The 15231-nt window shown below is 41.8% G+C and overlaps 1 protein-coding gene across 1 annotated transcript in view; it reads right to left on the bottom strand.

Annotated features, from left to right (window-relative positions):
- Window positions 1-7458: 7458 nt before the first annotated feature.
- Window positions 7459-15231, bottom strand: part of iars1 (isoleucyl-tRNA synthetase 1) — a 51739-nt gene continuing 43966 nt past the window's right edge. The window contains exons 29-34 of the mRNA XM_078283364.1: window positions 13810-13986; window positions 13142-13262; window positions 12444-12569; window positions 12125-12271; window positions 11822-11974; window positions 7459-9423 (exon numbers count right to left, since the gene is read on the bottom strand). Coding sequence (XP_078139490.1) covers window positions 9344-9423; window positions 11822-11974; window positions 12125-12271; window positions 12444-12569; window positions 13142-13262; window positions 13810-13986 — 804 coding nt within the window. The 3' untranslated portion in view covers window positions 7459-9343. The remainder of the gene's footprint in view (window positions 9424-11821; window positions 11975-12124; window positions 12272-12443; window positions 12570-13141; window positions 13263-13809; window positions 13987-15231) is intronic.

Genomic DNA, 15231 nt, shown 5'->3' with positions numbered 1-15231 from the left:
TATCCATCCAGTGCTATCAAGATGATTTTTAAAGAGGAAATTAATAAGTGCATACTTTACTAGCATAAGATCAAACACCAAAAAAGTTGGGAAACTTTGGAAAGGGTAATAGACATGAAACAGCTCTGATATAAAGTTTTTAATTGGCACATCTGGACAGCCAGAACAACTATCCCATTTATCACTGTGAGGTCAGCCCCCTGGACAATAAGCACATAATAAAGCTACTGGGGGAGATGGAGGGAGAGAGAGAGAGAGAGAGAGAGAGAGAGAGAGAGAGAGAGATGGCAAGAGAGAGAATCAGAAAGAGAGATTTCTCATCCATCTGTTCAGTGATTCTGTGAAGACCATAATGTGCCTGCTATAGTGTTTTTGATTGTTGCACTGAGGATTTGTCACTGTTAAATTAATTATGACACTGTGCCATGATATGCAAATGACGGACAGAGGGAACATTGAATCTGCAGCGGTAATTAACAGTCCTAACTGGCTCATTAGAATTCATGTTTTCATTAACTAATTGAGTCTTTTATTTGAGGATGTTGGAATCATTGTTTTAGATATACTTAAAATAAATGGTAAATTGATTGGACTGAGTGTCCACTATTGTTCAGTTTTTACTTTTTTTTTGACCCAATTACTTAGCCAACTGGATCAATCAACTAACCAATCGCTCAGTCAACCTACCACCCAGTCAATTAAGAATTACCTCAACTACTTCTAACAAGCTGGATCTATAAGACATAATTGTGGTCAAGGCAAAAGATTTATACATGTGGTGTGGTGTTTGTATTTCAGCCATTCAAGTTCAACTAGGTCTGCTTCGAACAAAATTTGACGTTGTGGGCCCTAGTTAGTAGTTATGCAACTGCCCCATTATTTACCATTCTCTATGGGTTTCTTTGCCCCGTCCTTCTGTGTTAAGAGCATGGGACAGCTGTCCAGCATGTAACAACACCCCCCCCCACCCCTCTACCCACACACACACACACACACACACACACAAGATAGTGGCCCTGAATTCAACTACAATACACGCACACACAAACACTGAAAATATGTGTGCATTATTCATTGACAATGAGGGGCAGTACTCAGGGGGTTATGTGAGGAAGATGAATGGTGATGGCATCGACCTTGCAAACACAGATTTTTATATGCGTCCCCCTTACTTAAGGGAGAATTGGAGAGAAAGCAATGCTTTACCTCCCTGACATCCACTAAATTTGAACAGATTGGCTATACTGTACTATGACTGAAGACAGAGCGAACCAACAATCCATTTTATGACCACTACAACTTTATTCACTTCAGCTATGATTTCACAAGGCTTAATTCAATATCAAAATCAGCGTAACAAACCAAACAAGACAAAAACATAAACGTAACGTAAAACATAAGGTTATAGATATAACCACTGTTTCCTGAAGCTGGGAAACGAGGTACAACTCACAGCTGTGGGGATTACATCACACAGATCACACCTGAAAAGGCTGATCAGACCCCTAGCAGGTGGGGAGGCCCCACCCTTACTCTATCCTACTAATACACCTGCTGGGGGCTCATTTCCTCTATTTAACACTGCTCTTCACCAAGCCCAGGAAATGGCAGAGAGGCAGACTAGTGTTGTTCTAGTTAAACTAGTCGTTTCCCTCCTTCAGGGAACAGTCATTATACCCATGACCCACATTCCCTTTCAGTCAGTACATTTTGGTACAATAAACAGCCATGGGGACCTACAGTATATTCATGCCCTAAAACGGCCTGTTAGCCAGATTTCAAATGAGTTGTCAAAGGCAGCACCTGACTCCTTTGCAGTGACATCCGGATAGTAAAACCTCACAAAGGAGTGGGGAGATGCCCAGTTGGGGCTAAACAAGACTCCTTTGAATAATGCTCATGAAGTAGCCATACCCCATGTGGAGTGAGTTTGCTCTTTCCAGGCAACTCAGCACACTTCTTGCTATATGCCCAGGAGATAGCCTCCAAAATATAATGGGAGAGCCGCTGTTTGAGCAGTGTTCTACCCTTAACTGGATTAGCAAGCAAAGCAAACAAATAGTTGATGTAGGTGCGAAAAGCCTGGGTCCGTGCCATGTAAATATGTAAGGCTTTCACAGAACGTAGGACATGTAGGTGCCGGTGCTCCTCAGAAGAAAACTGAGGGGGTAATAATGAGGCTAGCTCGAAAGCTAATGTTCTGTAGGACATACTTGGTACCTTGGCACATAAGCTGCATTAGCTGCACTATCTGGTGTAAATTGGGTACAGTTCGGATGGACAGACAATGCATGCGGATCATCCGCACGCTTAACCGAGGCTAAAGCTAATAGCAGGGTGGTTTTGTAGGAGAGAATGTCCAATGTGACTGACTCCAAGGGCTCGAATGGGGCCTCACACCCTGCGTCCAACACCAGAGCCAGGTCCCAGGAGGGGACGCAGGTTTACATGATGGCCTCTTACACCGTACACCTTTCATGAAACACACAACTAAGGGGTGCGACCCTGGTGTTCTAGTAGCTCTTGAAGGAAAATTAAGATGTCAGGTGTGACGCTGTTTGAATGCTCGCCATTTGAATGCATACCCTTGCGTGGTGAGAGCATGGACATACCGAATGGTGTCTATAACAGTTGGAGGACCTGTGAAGCTGGCGACACTGCACACAAGCATCAGGGTTGGCAAGGGCAGCTGTGTCCAAGAGGGTAAATCCACATGCATGAGAGCATGGGTGTGGTTCGGCTTTGCTAGACTTGCTAGATTCACTGTTTCTTTTTCTTGGTAGTTTCTGAAGCCATTTTGTGGTGCTAGTTAACTACGCCAAACAAACAAGAAGAAAGCTAACAAATACTGCAAATCCAAAGATGACAATACAATTTCGGTCACAACATTTAAGGAGGGAGCATGATCACTTACTGCAAGACACCACGGTTGCTCGAAAAATTCTGTCAGATTTGAATCGCTGGGTGGCATAAAGGTTCATTGCTCAGCGAGGTGAAGAGCAAAAGATTGAGGAAATGAGCCCCCACTAGGTGTATATGTAGGATAGAGGGAGGGCGGGGATTCCCCACCTGCTAGGGGCCTCATTGGCCTTTTCAGGTGTGATTGAAATGTTCTTCATGGCAACTCTGACAAGATGCAATCCCCAACTGCAACAACAGCCAAACACCTAACAGCCACAGTACAACATCCTATCCAATACATTAAATTAAAAAATAAAACAGAGTATACCGTTCACTCATACTATGAAACTGATAAAACTGTTTCTTGGAGGACAGCCTCAAACAAAACCCTGTATTAGGTGACACTGTGAGATTATCATATTTCTATCTGTGTTGGCTGGATTTAGGTGTCATCCATGTGGAACAGGTCATCTTGATTTGCATTGAGTCACCTTGGACACTTCATGCTTACTGAATATGAATGGCAAAATTAGGCCGCTAACCAAAACCCATTCTATGAAAACAAAGCATTCCTGGAAAGACTATTATCCTCGCAGGAAATATTAACCCCAAATACTGAGGTGCAACTGGTGGTAACAACTGCACCATAATAATCTTGGTGGAGGTATAATTACACCCAATGATGCTGTGGTAAATCAACAGATGGGTAAACTTGTGACCTCCAGTTGGTGATCATCATGAGGCATACAACCATCCATATATGGAAAAAAATAAATAAATAAATAAATAAATAATAATAAATAAATAATATATATATATATATATACAGTATATGTATATATTATAAAGCATGTGTTTTACTTAAATTACATGATCTTCATATAATTTATATCAGTTTGATACGACTCAGTATTAAGTAGGCTACATAATGAATTTATATCATAAAGATTTGTCAGCCGAAAAAGTGGGTAATCTGAATTTAAGTGGCTTTAACCTCCACCATATCCCTGATTAAGCCTTGAACTTTGAGTTGCACTGCACTGAAACCAAAGGAAAGCATTACAGAAGATAGGTCAGCCTACACTCATTTTCGCCATCATCTTGAAATATTATATGTAAAATAGGGTGCCGCATGTGACCAAAGGGGACCGAATACATCCCTAATAGAAAAATTACAAAAAAAATAAATTAGGATAAAAAATGGTGGCATCCATCTCCTCTATTCCACTGCATACCTGCGGCAGATTGCATGCCTCTGTGTGGCAGCGCTAGCAGACAGAATGGATGGGTAGCAACAAGGTGTCATTCCTGTCGACGCATCTTATTAGGGATGCCAGGGCATCTCCCATCATCACCGGCTCCTCATGTGACAGCGCTTCCCTAACAGTTGACAACCACAACGTGGAAAAACAAAAAAGGGGTGCGCAAAAACTGTAATGGAAAGGACTACCCCTCTCACCAACTGGATATCTGGGCGATATATTTCTAAATTGGTTGCGTGTCCTACCTGTATCCGCTGTTCCAGGAGGGAGAGGCGCAGAGCAGGCGCATTAGGGCGAAGATAGATGCCGCATTTAGGAGATCAGGAGACAACGTGATGAAAACTGTACTGTAACTGAGACGTCGTCCCCCCTCGTGCGCCCACGACGCGCGTCCCCAACGCGTTCTGCCACGGTGCGCGTCTCAGTTAATTTTTGCTCACAGCTCAAACATGCATGAGCATTAAGGAGCCCAATTGTTGCGCGTTACTATCTGAATCGGATTTGAGGGGTTTCAGACTAGGGTAGACTTGCACAAACCGAGCCTGTTTGTCTTGTATTAAAGTGGCTTCTAATCAGCGACGAAATGGCAGGCTAAATTAAAAAAAAAAAAGGCGGGTAAACTATGACCTCCAGGCGCTGATTATCATATGGCAAACAACCAACAACATGAACAAAATAGAAGCAGAATTCCAGAAAAGCATTCATTTATGCTTCCCCCCATTAAAAGTTTATATCCTCATAACCTACATCAGATTTACTACTGACTGATGTGTATAGGCTACTATGACTTTAGGCTAGATCTTAAAGATTTATTTCAGCTTTATAAGGTGGGTACACTATTCCATAAATACTACGATGGGGAAACAGAGTTTGGGAGGCTTTGCTACCCCAGCAGAAGTGCATGTTCCCAAACAACACGCAACAAACTAATGCGCTATTGGAGGGACACAGTAGGCTATAGGCTACTCGCAGGGGATGGAGTGCCTACCCAGCTCAGACGCCTACTACATCCACAACAACAAACATACCTACGTATCATCATCTTACCTATGTTGCTTCCTTTGTTTGGGGTTGTACAGTAGTTGCTGTTGCCACTCTGTTCGGGGGCGCGTAGGTCCCGTCAGCAGGATGCGGGGGGTTGAAAGTTGATTTAGTGGCAGAGATTTTTCCATTACGTATTACACATGTATAGCGCCCGAAGGGGGTCGGAGTAACTTGCAGGAGAGCGCAATACTGGGCTTTTGTTCATTGACAGTAGGAATGCATGGGGAAACGACAGTCCTATAAGCTTATTCAGTTGTTATTTACAACACGCACTTTCACACACTTTTTTCTTCACCCACTGTCGTGCACTGCAACATCCAACACGTGGGAACCTGTAATGTGTTTTTGTTGGCCATCACGAGAGAGAGGGGAGGAGCGGGAGAGGAATGTGTTCAGTTCATCCATAGGGTACTGTATATTTCTATGATGGGTGTCTATCAGCAGATGGCCGGGTGACCTGCTCTCTTACCCGGACCGAGGTGTTCAGAGGCAGAGAGAGAGCAGCAGGACCAGATGGGAGCGAGCGGGAGGAGAGGAGGAAGGAGAGCAGGGAGGAGAGGAGGAGGAGAGAGGGCGAGGTGTGCTTAATATTCAGGCAGTGAGGCTGCTGCTCCGCCCAGGAGGGATGGGGAGAAAATCATCACACACTGATGTGACACTGATTACAGAGAGGCTGGAATTCATAGAGAAGTCGAGAGTAATACACTTTGGGCTAGTGGTACAATTGTGTACAATATCACCCTGAAAGCTTTGATAAAGAGAGGGGCTGGAACTTATCTGACACACTTGATGATTCATTGTTCCTTCCCATGTTTGAGGAGAGATGCAGTTAAATATATTGGGGAGGTGCTGGTGGTGTATTAATGTAGCCTATAATGTGTAAACGTAATACATTTTATGCACACATGTATGGCAATTTGATGTTTAATTTGGATGCAAATCGGTGGATATGCCATCATGTTGTAAAGATCAAAAGGAGAAAAGACACCAACACCACTACAAAGGATTTTATTAAAAATAAGTTAAACCCATAACATTCATCAACCTTTAGTGGACAACTATCTCATTTTATGCACTCCTTCCTACAAATATATTTTCTTGAAAATGGGCTATTGTTGACTAGAATTCAAAATGTTATCACGTTCTTCTTTATATCTTTTTTTTTTTTTAATGTGAAAACAAACTAATGAAAACTTGAAACTATTCATCCTGCTCAGTGTGACTTCTAATGCTGATGAGGGCAAAGCAACTTCAGGAGTTATCTGTCATGTCCCTATTCATCCAGATGTGAAAGTTCCTCTGCAACAGCGCCCCCAGCCGAGAGTTGCCTGAACTCATAACTAGTCTAATCAACACACACATGGCTCCTCACTGCCTTGGCTGCGAAGAGGCAGCAGGCTGCAGTCCCACTGGAAACAGGTTTTGCAGACAGAGATTAGCACTTTCCTAGGATTTCAGCAAAAACTTCCATTGAAAACCCATGTCAGTCCAGTACTAGGCATACTCCTTGTAAAATCAGCCATAAACATGTTTATTTGTACACACCAAGTGCATCCCCAACGATTAAAACATGCCATATTCCTATAAGTACTAGAGCACTATAAGCACTATTATATACCAGATAGTTTTGTTGTTTTAGTTTTAGTATCCCGCTAAAATGTATTGCAAGATAGTTCCTATAGCAAGCTACAGTGCATCCCTCATTTCAAGTGTTTGCTAGTGTTAAAACTAGGACTGAAGCAGCCTCACAACAACTGTAGCCTGCAGAGTGACCTAGTGGAAGATTTATACCTCTTGCCATGGGCAGCTAGGTACTGGGTCAACTGTAGTCAGAACATATGAACGATGGGCTGGAACAGCAGCTTTTCATCACTCAGATCTGGAACTAGGAGGAGCTTTACTTACAGTTTCCAGAATGTATCACATTGTTACTCAGTGGAGCAATGCTGATTTTAACACTCTTCAGGTCACAAGGAATCAGATGGTCAATGGGAACTAGTCAGTGATCCTGAAAAAGGTTTTTCAAAAATGTAGAGCCAGGAAGAATAATTCTTAACACCTGCTGAAATACAAAATTATGAAAATTTTGAATATTTTTCAAGAGCCTAATAAGACAAGCAAACATTAAGACAGCGATTTAGTGTTATAATATGTAATCTTAGGTGAACATTGCTATTCAAAGGAGTTTAGCATTTCATCTAGGATCTTTGTCGAGACGCGACACGGGATTGAATGAGAATAACAGATTGGCTGCTTTATAAAGGTTTTATTAGAAACCAGGACAACAAAGAAAAGGGAGCATCTTGTTATTGCCAAGCGGCCTCATCTTAACCACAACTCATAGCCCCTTTTTTAAAAAGAAAATTGTGACAAAGTGAGTTTGTACTCCCCTGTAATGGGAAAAAAAACTTTCCTTGCTGTGCTCTCAGTTGCTTTTCATAAATTCATGGATTGTTGTTGCTGAAGGCGTAAGCTATGTTTGGATTAACTATAAAATACAATAGTTTTTCCTTTTGTTGTATCTGTTCCCTGACATTTAAAGACCAAGGTCAAGGAAAGTCACACTGAAGTAAAAAGTAAAACTTCGAGACAATCAACCACAGGAATAAAGGCAGATACAATTTCTCCCCCCAAATTTGCAGCAAAAATACAGATATTACTTACTGTACAGTGCACACGGTAACAGTGTTTCCATGTCAGACAGAAGTATGAGAGAGAGCAAAAGAGAAAAAAAAAACAGAATTTGTTGATTCTCAAAGTCACTTTCTTTTATTTGTTCCATTTATCACTGAAAATAGCACATTATCCCTTTGTTGCTCAGACAGTATTTTATTAAAAGACCTTTTTGTCCATAAGGTACAGTAACCCAAAATTCATTTCACCTTTTAAATGTCTATACTACGGCCCACAGGGTTTTTAATGCAATGAACAGAGTAGGTTTTGTCAGTTAAATTCAAAAGGGTGTGTAAGGACAATGGGTCCAATTGGTTTCCCAATTATGGGCCACAGCAATAATTACTCTGGACTAAGCTAACTTCAATTGAAAGCCTTGATGCGAAATAGCCTGCATAATTTTCATCATTAGCATGATAAAGAAAAACCCTCTAGTGGTAATATTGACAGCTGGACAAATTCTAGGTCATCGTGTCATTTAACATAGACCATGAAATATTGTGACAATCCAAGAATAAAAGTGTTGATCTGAGACAAGTTTTTTTTTATTAATTCATAGTGCATTTTATGAGGCCATTTGATTTGACCAGTGATCCTAGATCAGTGCTCATATTCTTAGAGGCTCCACAAACACAATCCCATTGCTTCTTAGTAGGGCTGGATTTATACTAAGAAAAATGTCGTTCATCTGAGGTAAAAGAACCTTTGGCATTTCTGTATGGGCAGTTTCATGCATCGTTTTCATTGCGTGCTGCAGACAATTTTTTTTAACTTGTTTGCTTTCTTCCAACAATCAATTCCCATTGTTTTCAGTGATCGGCCACTTCACACCTTACTGTTCACATCTATCAAAGCCTGTCTATTCAGCTGTTGTAGTGGAACAGTCATTCTGTTCTTGAACTGCACTCATTTTCTGGTGTAGAGTTATAAACCTTGTTCTTTTTCCTCTGACAAATCTCTTCTCGGTCCAGTATAAATATAGCCTAACTGATAACACAATGTGCTTCCACTAATAACTGTCACTTATAATTGGCGGCAGATTGGGGGAGCAAGTAACAGGGAAAGAAAATGCATCAGGGATGAGAACAGTAAGCCTTGGCTAAATACTTAATGTAGCCTCAAACAGAGCCATTGTCATGTCTTGAGATATCTTTAAAAACAGCTAAATCTCAAGACATCTTAAGACATACAAATGTTGTGTCTTAAGATGTCTTAAGACATTTCAAGACACACATTTATCAGTTGATTAACAGTTGTGAACTTGTCAGATAAGCCTGTTTTGGGTCAGTATTCCCAAAGGCATCTTAACACAAGTAACACATTACGTTTGTCATAGATCCATTGTACATCAATTGGAGTATTGTGATTTTAGTCACAAGAAATCGCATTCAGGGACCTTCCAATGGATCGGAGACAATGTTAATGTTAAGATGCCTTTAGGAAAGGCTTTGGATTGTGTGGATTTATGCCTCGGCGGTAGTGGGAAGAACTTCCACAAACAGAGTTTTGGTGTCTAGAGATTTCACTGAGTCAGCTGGTAGCTCTGAAAAACATAACAAGACATAGGGTTAATTGCATCTACTACTAAAACTAGGCATTTTTGGAAAAACATTCATTAAATAAATCCTAATAAAAACGCAAGTGTAAAAAAGAATCACAACTATATTCCTATCCTAACCTAAAGCTCACAAAAATACAATAATTTAAAAACACCTGTATTTTCAATGCTAATGTAAAAATTTAATAAAAAAATCAGACTGAGTCTTCAAGATGTAACACCCAGTTGAGTCAAAAAAAAAAAACGTAAATTACATAAAAACAAAAAAAACATTTCAGAAAATTAGAAACTAAAACTAGAAGTAATGCACATAGAAAGGCCAACCTTTAGCTGTTACACAATCATTGTGTTACAGTTCATACCCATATTAACCTTTATTTCATGGTTTTGATTAACCCAGGCAATCACTGAGTAGGATTAAGGAATTTGCTATGCATTTTTCATGAATAGTGCACACTGGTTAATTTGACTACATCCATACCGTGCCATCATACACCCCTGTTCTCTTAATTTACTATCAACTTATTCCCTTATCTGCTCACTTATTGATAAGAGGACAAGGGAAACTTCACCCTCCTCTAGTATTTCATTAATTTTAGATACGTCCCATGTCCCAGATCACAGAGAGCTGAACCCTAAACAGAGCTACCTAATGCACGGCTAAACAAACAAAGAAATAGTAATCTTCATGGTATCTGATTAAAAGAAATTAACTTGGACCAAAACCAATTCAAAGTAATGAAATCCAAAGAACTCTTTCAAGTATCTTTTGAATCGAACTTAAGTGAAAGTCTTTTTACTTATTAAAATCTCAGAGGATTGCATAGTTTATTAAAACAACATACTTCCTATAATGGAAGCTCAAGCAACCGACATTAATGAGTAATGAGCCAGATATTTGCAAACTTAATATACAAAAATTACAGTTTATTTATATGCAGAAACTACTAGGATTATCTGCCCAACACAACTAAGAAGTAATCAAGTGTCAATTGTTTGCATGTTCAAGCAAGTGTGTGGGCAGCTGTTTTGTGCAGTACTCTCTCAATCTTTCAATTTTCTTTGATTGTCGACTGGAAACTTCTATAAAAACATCCATGATCTCCACCTATGCACTGAACTGTGAAACTGTGAAAAGGGCTCTGTCACTAGCCATGCATCCCTCAAAAAACTAATGATGTTTAAATCATGGACCGCCTGCACACTTTGCCTCTTCTGGAGTCGAGTTTTCTTTGCTGCAAACTCATAACCAAACACTACAAACACATTCTTGTACCTAATTATGGCGGAGGGGACACAGCCACCTGGAGAGTGGATGAATACCATGCATTAAAGTGGTGCGCATGCAATCAAGAGTTGACCAGGGTCTTTCAACTGTTACATTATTTTGTTGGGGTTGGTCGGCTAATTCTAACAAACTCTCCTCTGTGGGGTGTTCATGTGAAGTCAATCCAATTGGAATACAAGTATATTGATTATTTCATTATATCAGTTATTTGACTGCATGTAAACTGGACTTGGCACTGAACTGCAGATGTTTGAACATTCTGGGCACCAAAATAAAATAACTGCACAATATGAGCTTTTTTCCCCCCAGATACTACTTTTGTTTTATCAGTATGCAGTGGAGAGTACAAGGGAAAATGGTAGGAAATGGGGAGTATTTTCAATGCTTGCATGGTCTGTCCAGCTCTGTCAGTCCATCTGCCAGAGTTGGACTGGCTTCTTTATGTAACTGAACAGTTAGGGTTCCTCATCCAACAGGCCTGGCGCTGCTGCAGCTTCAACTCCTCACCTCTGGTCCGAGTTCAACTATCCTAGGGAGAAAGCTGCTAGCCTCGACAGCCACTATACCGCTCCACATGACCTACCACTTCCCGTGTAACTGCAGCCTCTGTTGGTGCCAGCTAACTCTGACCCCTCCAGCCTTCAGTAAGAGAGATAATGATGCCCTTGACCCTTCAGTCTAGCAGCTGCCTGCGCGCTGAATTCCAACCGGCGTTTGAGAAGATGCCCAGGAGCCAACAGTACAAGATGGTCGCTGCCGGGGGCATTTCCAAGGAGTGTTTATGTGTGTGTGTGTGTGTGTGTGTGTGTGTGTGTCATCCTCCCTCAACTTGCATCAGCTCTCTGGGCCATTAGGGTGTTTTTTTGTAAACTTGCCTTGTTAGCCAAGGATTAAAACAGAATTCCTTGATTTCCACACATGCACTGGAAATGTACCTATTTATCACCTGTTTTAAACACTGACACCTTAGATGATCAAGGTGAGGGCTATCTCACTGTCTATTCTCCTCCCTCTTACTGTTGTACACCTGTGCAGAAGTAATGACGTTCAGTGGATACTAACATTGATTTGACAACTACAATATATTCCTCTCACCCTGGGTAAGGTCCTGGTCCAGGTAGAGCTTGAGCCGTCTGCTGCGGAGGCCGAAAACCTTGGCGGCCTCAGAGAGCAGGCCTGAGTGGTCCAGCCCATTCTGGCCCACTGGGTTCACCAGCAGGAGGGTGCCCACCTCTCCTGTCTGGCCCTCTGGAAGAGGAGGGAGAGAGAGAGAGTGTTAGAGAATTGAAACAGATTCTGTTAACCTCTCCAAAATAAGACATGATTATACCAGGGAGGTCGAGGGAGGGAGGATGAATATGGAGAGATGGATTGATTGTTCAGTGGTGTGTTTCTCACCAGCTGGCTGTGCATTGCAGAGCTGCAGGTTGACATAAGGACATAGGAGGGTGTCGGTGGTGGGGGCGGGGCCGGGGGAGGAGCCTGCTGAAGTCACTGACAAAGTTTGACCGCTCAGAGCCTGAAGGTCCGTTTTGTTGGTCAGCTCTGTAACAAACACACAGAGGCACACAGAGGAATATCAGTTTTATTCATCAGCATTACCACAATAATTGACTATGACACCATGAAGTGCAGACGTGTGTGTGTGTGTGTGTGTGTGTGTGTGTGTGTGTTCTGCGTCCACTTATATCTGTCTGCATGACAGACCAGGTCTCACCAGTCTTTCCGTTGAAGAAACGGAGCTGGGTGTTGTTGGTTCCAAAGACGCTGCTGCACACTTTCTTCAGCTTGTCCACATCCAGTCTGTTGTCTCCTTTAGGGTTCTCCAACAGCACCACCCCGTCTGAACAAGAAACCAATCAGACTGGATTACCAAACGAACAGTTTAGCCAATCAGCCCACAGGAATTAAACCAACTATTAAAACATTTAAATTTTGAGTTTTTAAATGGATTTCTGAGTCAATTTCAGGTACCCTAAGGTGAGGAAACTTATCCTGCACATGGAAGGCCATGTAAGCTTTCAATATAAGTGGAGAATAAGGTTTTGCAAGTTGGTAGCGCAATGTCACTAACAAATTCCCAGCAATGAGACAATATTTCGCCTTAGATCCAAGTTTGGAGACCTTTCAAAATTGCAAAAAAATGGCGTTGACATATTCTTGAATCTCACCAAAAGCATACCAACAGGAAACCTTTATTTTGCTTTCACCTGATGTTCTAGTTTCCCTCTGCAAACATGCTGCCTCCCTCCTAGTTAGCATTAGGTTCAACTCAATTGAAGAGGCAAAGTGAACTAAGCAAAAGGAACCCACAATGACTGTACAACAGTTGCACCTATTCCTGTTGCCTCCATTCTGGCTGGGAGATGTCAGAACATCTTCAAAACAGAATTCCTTGATTTTCCCATTTGCTACCTTGTTCTTTGTCGTTGACTTTGACCCTGAGGTTGACGTAGGTGCAAGCTGGTCCATTTAGAGAAACCCTGGGTGCAGAAGATCCCTTCACTATGGTTAACTCCAGGTCTGAGGCCTTCAGCTGCAACAAAGAAGAGAGCATGAAAGAGGGAGTGAGAGAGAGACACTTTGACTTTTGATATTCTTTAATGGAGCTTCATAATTTGACTTACTGTGTATAACATGGTACTAGCACTGCCAGGTTTAGGGTACGATCCCCACAAAAGCCACTCAAAGGAAAAATGTATGCACTCACGGTACTGTAAGGCACTTTGGTGTAAAGTGTTCACTAAGTGGCGAACATTATGCCCTGTTAAAAGCACACACACCATATTCACTGATAGAAAGAACATACTATCTTGCTTCACACTATTTGGCGCCAACCCTTGCCTTTTCGCATTACTTTATCTCCTGGTCGTGTGCCGGGGTCAAGTCTACTTTCATCTCCTCGCCAAAGTACCATTCACATTTAGGGTAGCACGCACTTTCCCACTGTTTTCTATGGGTTCAGAATGTTAAAAGCATGCTTCATGAGTGTTGGGAGCCTGTCAAGTTGAACCCGTGTTTTGACAGTTTCTTTTGTAGTATAGCAACAATGCGCCTGCTTGCCCCGAGGTAACCTTTCATACCTGAGTCTTCTCTTCCACAATGACGCTGGCAGTCTTGGGGACAGGGTGGGGCAAAAGAGGGGCCTTGGTGGTTGCCAGGATAAAATCAGTGTGGGCTTGGATCACAGAGTCCAGGTACTCTCCTGCTGGCTGGCAGCGGTAGTATACCGTTATCTCATCTGATGGCACCAAGTGGCCCTGGGAGAGGAGAGATTAATGGATAGATAATAGTTATTATGCAAAGAAAGTAGCCAGTGGGGCATTATTTTCAGAAACTGAGGGAGGATGTTCATTTTAAAAGAAGAAAGCAAACATCTAGAATATCAAGACTACAAATCATCATGAGTTACTAGCTTGTCATACTGTGTAGGCCAAGGATACTGCATCAACAGAACTACTTTAACTAAGAAACAATGCACTGTTCTATTATGGGTGGTATGGCATGTCGTTTTAACTACAAACACCTGCCATTTGATTTCTAAAACTGTTATCTGGTAAGAAACATTAGTGGTTTTCTGACTAAGATGGTTGTGTGGTGATGGAATCAAATACTGTGAATATGTCTTTCAATGCATATGCAGTATATGGCCACAAAAAGACGATGAGGGTTCAGATGCATGACAGAAATTACTCTGTGTGCTTAACATAATACAAGCAAATTATGACCGGTGACACGAGCAAACAGTTTTAAGGAAAGTAATTCTCTTCAAAGCCCCCCTCCCTTCCTTGCTTGTCTCTCATTTACATAGGAGAGAAACAATGTGGGAAGGGACAATTACCTGAAAGAAGGAAGGAGGGAAGGGTGGGACTAACAAAATGGAAGAAAGGAGGAAACAAAAGGAGAGAGGGTAGGAATTAAGGGAGTAAGGGAAACAAATAACAGATTGTAAAGGAACAAATAAAGGCAGAAAGGAACAATGGGAGATTTTTTATTGGATGAAAGCCTGTCTATTTTGGCACTGTGTGCCGCCAGCCTCCTCTAACCTTGACACATTCAAACACATTGATCTCATCCTAATGTAGTGTGCAGCCATGTACACACACAGCCATACAAATGCATACAATGACTGCGTACATGCACACGCTCAAACACACACTTCAATTGCAATGTGGCTCAAGGGCAGAGGAATATCGTTAGCTAGATACAGAGGAGCAGTCAATCAATGGAGGAAGGTTTATAGGCTTTTCCTGCCAAGTCAAGGTACTGACCCCACCCTCAGGAGGCTAGCAGTTAGAGAGAGTGTGTGTGTGTGTGTGTGTGTGTGTGTGTGTGTGAGTGTGAGAAAGAGAGAGAGAGAGAGAGAGAGCTACAGAGAACTGAAGTTTGTGAGCAGTCCAATAAAAAAAAAAGAAAAAAAGAAATGCTGACCTCTCTTTCTCAACCCCGCATATGTTCACACACAAAACACAAACACCCACGCAGACACAGACAAAGAAAAACAT

This window comes from Centroberyx gerrardi, chromosome 5, assembly GCF_048128805.1.
Source record: "Centroberyx gerrardi isolate f3 chromosome 5, fCenGer3.hap1.cur.20231027, whole genome shotgun sequence".
NCBI lineage: Eukaryota > Metazoa > Chordata > Actinopteri > Beryciformes > Berycidae > Centroberyx > Centroberyx gerrardi.
Note: the sequence above shows the minus strand (reverse complement) of the source record. Positions and strands in the feature narration are given on the sequence as shown.